This window comes from Clytia hemisphaerica, unplaced genomic scaffold, assembly GCF_902728285.1.
Source record: "Clytia hemisphaerica strain Z4C2 unplaced genomic scaffold, Clytia hemisphaerica genome assembly, whole genome shotgun sequence".
Taxonomy (NCBI): Eukaryota; Metazoa; Cnidaria; class Hydrozoa; order Leptothecata; family Clytiidae; genus Clytia; species Clytia hemisphaerica.
The window spans coordinates 2,323,089-2,333,575 of record NW_027104390.1 but is presented as its reverse complement, the minus strand read 5'-3'; the positions used below and the strand labels follow the sequence as shown (position 1 = coordinate 2,333,575).

Genomic DNA, 10,487 nt, shown 5'->3' with positions numbered 1-10,487 from the left:
CATCATAAATATTCTTAACTTTTTTGGGAAAATCATCCTTAAAATATTCTTACAGCTTTCTTAGGTTAGGATCCTAATTCAGTCTAGATTTAACATTTTAGTACATACGTCTCAAAATTCCATGATGGCGATATTCTTAGCATAATCTTAATTTTTTGGCCATTTTCATCACAGACATTTTTATAAAGTGTATTCTTATAAAAAAAAGCGTGTAGTGCGAGCCATAAAGGCCCCTTTCTAAATCCTCAAAAGTCTCTCCAAAAGGATACAAAAATATGGTCAAGCAATCTGGTTATTTTGAGCTACAAGTTTGAAAAATAGTCTCTCAAATGGTCGAAAATCAGTCTCGCAATCTCGCAATCTCGCAATCTCTTCTCCAAGATTATTCTGAATCTGAGTTATGACATTTTGTAAGAAGAATTCACCGAGATTGTCTGATTCTTACTTTTGTTCAGCTTCTCCTGCCTAACTAGACCCTGACAACCTTAGCTAGGCTATGGCAGCACGTATTTACCAACTAAATGTTTTTCCCTCTAAATATGTTTTTTAACCCTTTAAGTGCCACAGTCATTTTTTTCTAAGTTTTTAAAAGAAAATCGCTAGTTCAAACATTAATTAAAGGCTTATATCTCCTGAGAGTTAGAAGCTCGTTTTTAGTCCAGTGGATAGCTTAGAGTCTCCTCTTTCTTTTAGGCGCCTTCGGCGCCGCCGGATTTAGGAAGGTGCCAAGTGGTAAAACTTCAAACTAATTCACTGGAGGACAGATTCAAGTTTATTAGGGCCAAATTTGGAGGTTCTTGGATCACTCGTTGACCAAAAATGATCAAAAAACGGTCAAAATCTTAAGAAAGTGAATTTTTGTCAAATTTTTGCATTTTTTTGAAAATCTCGCTGAAAAGACTGACTTTGGATTTTTTTTTGCTTGGCCATAAAGGACAATCCGATTCCTACGAGTTAGACCAAAAAATGACGATTTCTAACTCAAACTGGGCATTACAGGAGGGCTTCGCCCTCCTACATAACCCATGTCTGATATATACGACATTGGCACTTAAAGGGTTACTTTAATGGGATAAATTTTCGCGGGGATTAAACGCGGGTACTTAATTTCGCGTGTGGCACTATTGGGTGGCAATATTTTCACGATTCTTTGACTACTACTGTCAAATCATGCGTGTTGGTTGTTGAAAATGCATTATTTGCGCTTCTTTGATGCAAGTAACCATTCAAAAAGTATTTATTTTACATATTTTGAGTATTGTTTAGAAATATTTCGCGGTATGAGGCTCTTCCAAATTTCCAATGGGACTTAATTTCGCGGATGACACCCAAATCCGCGAAATCCGCGATAAATTTAATCCCCGCGAAAGTTTATCCCATTAAATTAATTGATATAGAAAATGAGTAATTTCTACACCTCCTTCTCACAGGCATGGTAAGATTTCTTTATAGCCAGTGGACAACACGTTGGGGATTGATTTTTTATGGCTTGGGATTGAAATTTTTTTGTTTTTAAGTTAAAAATTCAGTTGGGACTTGAAAAATCTTACACTGGGGGCGATATTTTGGTCAATTTTCCAGTGGGAAGGAGTCCAAGAGAGAAGGGGTGCATTTCTCCTCAAGCCTTTATCTGAATCAAACTTTCTCTATGTGGAACAAAGTTAAGGTTTTAATGTAACAGGGTTTAGTGCCATTAAAATATAGTCAATGGTGTAAGGAATGAAGTTGCAATTTCCAATACTTCAAAAAAATAAAATTGAAAACGAAAAATATTAATTATGTACAACAAATATACTAACATAAAAAACTTTAGTAAAATAAATTTCAATGGATCTTCTTAAGGCGCTTAATACTTTCTAAAGTATTTTCCAATTTCAGGAGTTGTTTATCATCGACAAAAGAAAGGTCCTTTTTAATTTCTGTCATCATTTCATTTCTCGATGTCAGTTTTCTTGCAGCTTTAGCACGTAACGACGTCTTACGTCTATTGGTTATGTTACGTAAAATATGGGGAGTAGGTTTTGTAACCATAACGTGAGCACGCCGTGTACCTTTCGATACCGTAGTTTTACGTTTCGCTTTTTTAGGCACATAACCCATAGAAGTCTTTTTAATAACTTGAGAACCGCCTAAACCAAATTTGGCTAATGCCTCTCGAGGCAGAGTTCGCTCGTTAAAAATCTCCCCCGTAGTTGTATCAACAGTGACTAAATGGTGAAGATCAGGATCTAATATTGGAGCCGTTTTTAAACTCTTATGATAAGCGTTGTTGATTTTGAGTTTCGCAGCATTTTGGATGACGTCACCTTTCCATTTGGCTTCACTATCACTTGCAGCTGTTTCCTCTTCAGCTACATGTTCACTGCTAGTGATTACTTCCGGTGGATGCAGCTCTGGTACCATCAAATGGCGTTGGTGGTGCAACGTAGAAGCCAACTTTCTTTCTTGGTCATACGTGTGAGAAAAATCTTTCACCAAAGATATCAAATTTAGAATTTTCTCTAAATGTTTGTTTGTTGTTGAATCGAGTTTCTTAGCATGGTGACGCTTTTTGGACGAGACTGCAGCATTGATTTGTTTGGGTGTAGCCAAGGATGACATTTGTGGTTCGTTTACACCAAGACTTGATAAAAGGTTGTTAGAATATGATTTTGTTGAAGCTCCCTCTACACTACCATCGACTGGATAAACCGGGACATCATCCAATGCTGAATGGGCGTCCTCTGAAAGACCGAAATCCGATAATTTGAAGTCGTTCTCTTTCAGCCATTTCTGACCCAGCAATGATTTTTGAAGGCCTTTACCGACTTGCTGATATGTTATTGGTGTTTCATATTCAGACGGTCCGTGATTGGTCAAAAGTTTGGCACGTGACTCATGTGGTTGTTCCTGATTTGTTAAAAACTTGCCACGCGATACATATGAAGAAGGTGGTTTTATGTGTGGTGTGACATGGTGAAATATTGGACCTTTTTGTCTTCGTGATAGTAGATTTGAGTTTGTTTTATGTGAGAAATATTTAGAGGTAGGTATTTCATCAATGAACTGGCCTTCTCTCATAGTATGAATATTGGCATTCTCTTCATCGAAAAGAGGTTCTGTAACACTGTCATACCAATGACTTGCTCCCTTCTTCTTTTGGTGAATGGTCGATTGGATAGATGCTCGGACTCCACTATTGACCAGTCCGAATCTGCATTCTGAATATAGAGAAAATAGTACTGGGTTACTCAAATGACTTTCGATTACTCTAAGGTGCAACATAAACGGGGGGGGGGGTCGAATAAATGGGGGGGGGTGGAAAATTTTTTCAAATTAAATAAACCTAATTACCAGGGGGTTGGAAAATGGACCTTTAAAAACCTTAAAAAGGGTCAAAATAGACTAAATTTAGGCTTTTTAGAGTAAAACAAGGAATTTTCCTTTTTGTACCTGGGAATTTTTCAAAAATTAATAGACGGGGCAGGGGCCCCGACGAGCCATTTTGAGTGAGGGAGCCAACATTTTGGTGGTTTTTGTGGTTTGATTTGGTCTCAAACCAGCTTAAAATAGTAACTCTTAAAAACGTATGACATGGTCTTCCAAAAAGTGGGGGGCCATGGACCCCCCGCCCCCCCCCCTTGACGGGGCCCATGCGGGGGGTCCTAATAAGGTCCTGGGGGGGGGGGGTTGAAAAAAATCGAAAAATTAACAAGCGTTTATTTGGCACCTAAGAGTAACCTTCTACTTTTAAAGCCACATTTACTTCAAATTCAAATTTTTAATCTGAAAAACAAAAACTATCGAGATAATCCTTTTTATAAGAACATGCTATAAAGGAACATGGATCTGCCCAAAATACTAAGAGCAAGTTAAGAATATCTGAAGGCTTTGCGGACTCTAAAACACCCGATTTCTTAGAAAAATGGACGAAAATGTTCACGAAACGGTGAAAATAAGAACATGTTAAGAATATTCTTTGGCTTAAATCTCAAGAAGTCAAGAACAAGCGAAGGCTTCAAAAAATTTTGGATGTTCTTATAAAAAAATGTGTATTACTATTTTAATATCTAGGTTGAAAATTACAAAGGAAACATAATTCAACCTGCTAATTGCAAAATCCAAAGTGTCAAAAATATACTCTTCATTATTGACATGTGTGTTTGTTTACATTTTAAAATCCATCATCATTGAAATTCTTCCAATTTACATTATTAAAGATTTGATCAAAAACGAACAAAAAGGAAAATCAAATAAAACAAAAGAGTTTACTGTGTACAAATATCCAATTGTTTACTCATTTTCTGAATAAACTTAAATTCAATTGTTTAGCAATTAAGAAAACTGCTCATAGCATTTTAAAATTTACTAGATTCATTTAAAGTAAATCTCTCTCTGTATTCTGTTCCCATAGATGGGGCCCCCAGCGGTTTGCGTGAATGCGTGAATGGGCTTTTTCACTTGCGTGAATGCGTGAATTGGAAAGCTTTGCGTGAACAAAAATTGCGTAAATTGCGAAAAAACATTGCGTGAATGCGTGAATTTGGGAAAAACATTTGCGTGATTGCGTGAATTTAAGGTCCGCTGGGGGGGGGGGCTCATACATGTTTAAACTTTTTGTGTTTTAGGCCTAAAAATGTTCTTATTCTCACCAAGTTGAGATGTTATATAGTTTTATAGAGTTCTTTTGGCGTCATACTTTCGCAAGCAGAAACCTTCGCGATTTTCGTGAATTTTAGCCCTTTTCGCGAAAGTAAATGTCTTGAGAGGGTAATGCGCGAAAATTTATGCATGCGAAAAACAAATCTGGAAAGAAAATTTACTCAAATTTTCCTCTTTGATGATAACAAGGATAAAATTTAGTGCAGATATTATGCAAAAGTCCATATCAATTATGGTTTGAATACATATGAACGATGAAAACACTGGTTTTTTCATGCACCGAAAACTTGAATTCTCTACTAAAAATATACCTCATTCGCGAAAATTTATGCTCGCGAAAATTTTTTTTGTCAAATTCGCGGAATTAAATGTTGTAGATTACGCAATTTTTCGGCCTCGCAAAAGGTTCTGCTCGCGAAAGTTTGTATGCCTAAAGTATTACTGAAGGAATCAAAAAGTAACCTCCTTACATATTATCGGTAAAGTTTGAATGAATGCTCATCTTGAGTATTGCATAAGCATATTATCTTCATCATCTTCTTCGTCAAAGAAGATCGCTTTCTTCTTTTTCGTTCGTCCTTCTTTAGATGATGGTGAAGATGGAGCGAGTGGCGAACGTGCTTTCTGAGATGTCTGTTCTACTGAGAAATTATGAAAAATGGACGTGTGATAGGTTATATTGAACGGTGGGGGGGGGGTACCATATTTCCTATGATGAGAACCACCCGCACCTAAAATCTTAACTTGGAAAGAACGCTTTCCTCTAACTAAAGATGACCACCGAATGTAATAGAATTGCATAGGTTTTCTAATTTCAATCATGGGTAGAACTAACGTCCGATGACCCTTTTCCTCCGTATCCCCTCAAAATCAATGTTTGAGTCGAATTTTTGCACGTTCACAAGACTCCACTATCAACATTGAAATTTGGAGAGGGGTGGACAAACAGTTCTGTCCAGGATTGTACTATTTGGCATTTTGGCTACATGTTTTATTCTTCTTCGAGCCTCTTAATAAATAATTTAAAGTTAAAAAAGCTAAGAGCAAATCAGAAAATTCACGATGCATGGTTTGACTGCTGGCTAGTCTCCCATGTTCCTAACCTAATCGAACAACCAAAATTATCTAAATCGAGCTTGTACTTAGCCAGTAAAACTAAACACATTGATATTGTAACATTTTTTGTTCTTTGTGTTTGGAAGGAAGACTTTGAATAATAATATCTATATTCATTATATTCATGACGTAATGTTTTCTATGGAAACACCCAATTTTTTAGCAGCGGTAAATTTAAGCTAGAGAAAATAAAATTTGACACTTCTGACAAAATCAGTAGAAATTTTTTTTATATAAGAAACAGTAAAGTTTTGCTGAGGCTGGGTTGTTCATATATTTTGGCACTTTGAGCCTCAAATTGTTCTTATCCTGTTCTTATTTATAGGGTGTAATTGAGGTATTTTAGCTCTAGTTTAGACGGCCCACTTTTCGTCCTGCCTATTCTAATTGTGAATTAAAGTGGACTGATAGTTGGCTGTCTATAGTCAATGCATTGCCCTCTTTTGACGTTAATGCATAATGTTTTCTTTCAATCTTTTCCGAGCAAAGGTTTTAATTACCAACTTTGTGCCCACTTTCTGACTACTCTAACAATTAGAATAGACAGGGCAGAAAGTCGGCCGTCTAAACTAGATTCCAGGCGTTATACCAAATTTTTACTTCTTTGACCCCTAAATTGCTTGAAATTGAGTAATTTCAGGATCAGCACTGTTCTTAAAATTTGGGTCATGAAAATCATGAATTCCTTAGTTTACTCACGTATACCTTTAATGTCTTTGCGAACGAGGTAGATAGGGCTGGTGATACTTTTTGTTAAAGAGGAACTTGTTTGTTTATCAACCTCTTGTTTCTTCTTTGCTAAGGAATCTAAAATACATTGTAAACCAGTAATAATACTATATCATTTGGCTTAAACAGGGTCGTTCTCTTATGTCAAATCATTGGAGAATGGCCACAATCATTTATTTACACAGTTTAGCTTAAATTTTTTTTTCCAAAAAGAAGAAAAATCTAGCATTCAACAAGGCTCAGTTTGAAAATGAGAGCTACGGATTTCAAAACTGGTATCTTTACAGTTGAATCTCTTTCTTTTTACAACCTTTGTTTCATAAGAACCCAAAGCTTTGAGGCCGAACATTCAATATAATTCAAAAAACATTCTAAGGCTTTTAGGACTCTGAAACATGCAATAATACGTACAAAAAGATAATGTCTTTTTAGCAAAACTACTTCCACTTGATTTTGATTGGCCATTGACCAAAATCTTTTCGACAATCTAAATAGTAATATAATTTTGACAGCCTATTTCAAACCAAACTAAAATCCCGATCTCAATACAAATATCATTACGGTAAGCAGTGAATTAAGAAGGTATTTTCATTTCATGTTATTGAATGGTTAATTCTGAGCTGAAAAGCCGCTCGCAATATTAAAAATTGCGACTTTTTCATAGTGTAAGCGAGACTTCTTCTTGTTATGAGTCACTCTATAACCTGAAGAATAAAAGCTGAATATCCCTTTAAAAGTACAATTAAGAAGTTTTGAAATCGACTATAAACGTGAAAAAATGAGTAGCTTTGTACTAGACGATGCTATCGTCCGTATTATATATTATTATGATATAACATAGTTTGTATATTATAAAACGTAATATGTTTCGCGGCGGATAGAGTCTGTGTTTAAGACATTGAGCCCTTCCGAGTTTTTACCCGCCCACGCGAACAAAATTTCCGCCCGACTGCTAATTTGCGTTTTTGAGGTTATTCTTTATTATTCGAATTCGTCATAGACTATAGCATAGTCTAGCTTTGTACCAGTTCTTTTAGCGCTGATGTGAAAATGGGTTTGCCTAATTATATATATACGAGTTTTCAAAAAACCACGGAGGTTTTGAGTTGAGTTTTTTCAATTTTTTCAAAAAAAGTTATACTCACAGGTTTAGCCCATCCGGTAGTTTCAACTTCTTTATATGTCTGCGGAGATTGCTATAGAAAATTAGGGTAGGATTTTTTATTTCATTTGTATTTATAGGCCTAGAAACTAACGCCGGAGATGAAAGTAACATTTATATAGTAGAAAATAGGACAAAAAGTTGAGATATTGAAATACCTTGTAATCAAAGTTATACTTCTCAAGCTTTTTAGAGTCCAAATTGATTTTCTAAAGAATAAAGTAAAAAAAAATCAAATTAAGAGAAATCAACTCTTGAAAACCAGTAAATTTACTCATTGAGAAACTTCGCAATTATTAATAATATGGAACATAAAAGTCGATTCTTAACTAGAAAATTGCAAAAAAAAAGTTCATTAACGCAGAAGCGACTTCGTGTTATTTTTTAAAATTAAAAAGAAGTTTTAAATAAAAATTCAGTTTTTAATTTTGAATACCTTGATTCCTGTATTAGAAAGGTTCAACTTTTTCAACAGTGGAAAAACAAATAAATTCTCCAAAGATTTAGACGTGATTTCTTTGTTATCTACGAGAATATAGTAAACAGTAATTTAAGAAAAATAAATTTTGCTAAAGTTGATATTTTGTTGAGCTCACTAATGCAGATCAACTAATTTTTATTTTGATGCTTAAGTTTAATCAAATTATCAATATCGTCATTAGTAAAAGAACTATAAATTTAAGTCCCCCTCCCGGGGGGGGAGGGTACTTAGGCAAATGGAGGGTACGGTATGTGCCGCCCTTAAGGGTACCTTTTTTGGACTTCCAAAGTCCCGCTAAGGGTCGGAAAAATCAGAAAATCAAATTTCAGTTCCAGTAAGGGTCGGAAAAATAGGAAAATTTCAACTTTTTACCCCCTGAAAAATCGAAATTTGTTCAAAATTGGTCAAATTAGTCCCGCTAAGGGTCGTAAAATTCCCAAAATTTTCCTTTGTTTTCTCCTTTTTAGTCCCGGTCAGGATCAAAAGTTTGAAAGTCGGGCGGCACCCCCCCCCCATCAGCTCGCAACCCTAGTACCCCCCCCCCCCCCCGGGGTCCCCCTTTATTACTATAAGATGGAATAGAACACTATTGAAAGACTCTGTGCATTGGTTTATTCCAAGAACGGTTAATATTCGTTAGATGTTCATTACAATGCTAATAATGACGAGATATAAATTTATTAAGAATAGCTGGAACAATTGTAACAATACCTCTCAAATCTAGAAATTCCAATGCAATATTTTCATTATGAAAGAGTCTGTATGGCAATGAAAACTTTTTGATGGAGAAATCGCACAGTCCACATTCTGCCAATATAAGAATTTCCAAACTAAAAAAGGAAAGAGAAAAATAGCCACACCATATTACTAATCACACTCTACAGTATTGTATGAAAATCAGCATATAAACAAATAATGAACCCTTGAAATTTGATGCAATAAAAATGAGTTCATAGATCATAAATCTTGTTTTTCACCCTATTTGAGAATTTAGTTTTTGTTTACCTCATTTTCATCTTTCAAATTTCCCATGCAAGGTGTTTTCAAATAAAAACTCCACTTAATCCAGCATCAAAACAACGATGAGATATTTCTATTTCTATTTCTATTTGGTTGAGTTGCAGGAGGCTTAGAGGCCTATTTTCGCAACTATAGACGCTTTCATATATTTTGCTCCCGTGTTATACTAATCATGCTTTTATGTGTAACACGCTTTTTTATAAGGATACACTTTAAGAATATTCATGATGAAACTGGCAAAAAAATTAAGAATATGCTGAGAATAACACATCATGGAATTGGCAATTGGGCAATTGAACTTATTAAAGAATGCCAATTTATAGAGCATTTTACCTGTAAATTGCCAATTATCCCCAGCAATGCTAAAAGCTTTCAAATAAAATAACAAATCTTTGCTTGTGGTATATAATACATGCTAGATTTAGGCTAAGTTGGATCCTAACTAAAAATATACCCCAGGGGTACCCGGGGTACTATGTTTGCAGGATAAGTGTTTACAGAGAATCAATTGCTTTTAAATGGTTTTTTACCCCATTGAGGGACTTTCGCGAGAGTGTGAAAAGGGACCCTTATGCTTTTATGGCTCACACAAACCTGGTACCTTTTTTGCCTGGCTATGATTTATGAATTAAATTTTAGCTTAATACTCACCACGTTAAATTGTGAAAAGTGCTCAGTACAGAATCATTGAGAGAGATTCCAGTCAAATCTAGCTCTCTCACATTATTAAAACAAATCAGGAAATCTGAAAGATATGGCATTATCTTTGGTGAATGTTTCAGGGATAAATTTGAAATAATTTGATCTTCAAAAGCCTCATTAAAAACCATCAGACAGTGAAGTCTATTTTCATCTTCTTTATTTTTATGCTCATAGGGCACATTTTCCAAAGTCAAAATCTGATTTTTTAACATAAAATCAAACAATTCTTTCCCAATGATTTCTGGCATTCCAACAAGGGAGTCAAGGATGCTCAGATTCAGTGAAATATATCGGAAACACATCTTGAGTAACGACCCATCAACTGATAACGAAATTGTTGTTTTTTTTTCTTCAGCTTTTCGCCTTTTGTTTGGATCAGTTGCATAACCCGGTGGAGAAACCAATTTTCGTTTCTCACGATAATAAACGATGCCATAATCATTGAAGTCATTTTCTGTCTTTTTCTTGAGCGAGTTGAATTCCATTTTGTTAGTTAGTAGAATGGGTACATCTGTATGTGTTGTATTTGTTTTTTGGAGATCAGAAACTATACAAAAACAGCTACCATCTTGCTTTTTGTTTCTTTCACTTTCGTTTTCGTTTCCCGCGCGAACTCAAACAGCTAGGAATTTAATA

General features: G+C 35.2%; 1 protein-coding gene across 3 annotated transcripts; it reads right to left on the bottom strand.

The window, feature by feature from the left end:
* Positions 1–1,713: 1,713 nt before the first annotated feature.
* On the bottom strand, positions 1,714–10,455 carry LOC136819711 (leucine-rich repeat-containing protein 42-like). Of its 3 annotated transcripts, none has more exons than XM_067075956.1 (9): positions 9,801–10,455; positions 8,841–8,959; positions 8,085–8,173; positions 7,807–7,857; positions 7,632–7,682; positions 6,898–6,973; positions 6,463–6,564; positions 5,112–5,282; positions 1,714–3,200 (listed from the first exon to the last, which is right to left on the bottom strand). In XM_067075956.1, the coding sequence occupies exons 1-8, from the start codon at positions 10,334–10,336 to the stop codon at positions 5,140–5,142; spliced, it is 1,167 nt and encodes a 388-aa protein (XP_066932057.1). In that variant the 5' UTR covers positions 10,337–10,455; the 3' UTR covers positions 1,714–3,200; positions 5,112–5,139. The 3 variants fall into 3 exon arrangements, with proteins under 3 accessions (XP_066932057.1, XP_066932058.1, XP_066932056.1); XM_067075957.1 differs by having other exon boundaries at positions 5,112–5,279; XM_067075955.1 differs by lacking the exons at positions 5,112–5,282; positions 6,463–6,564; positions 6,898–6,973; ... (3 more) ...; positions 8,841–8,959; positions 9,801–10,455 and adding an exon at positions 4,085–4,238.
* Between the last annotated feature and the right edge of the window lie 32 nt (positions 10,456–10,487).

What these genes read in the sequence shown, in the direction of transcription:
- LOC136819711 (XM_067075955.1), bottom strand. Translation starts at nt 4,136, where the DNA reads ATGTCAATAATGAAGAGTATATTTTTGACACTTTGGATTTTGCAATTA. An exon ending in TTGGATTTTGCAATTAGCAG is followed by an intron (nt 3,201 to 4,084) that starts GTTGAATTATGT and finishes CTCTATATTCAG; the next exon opens with AATGCAGATTCGGACTGGTC.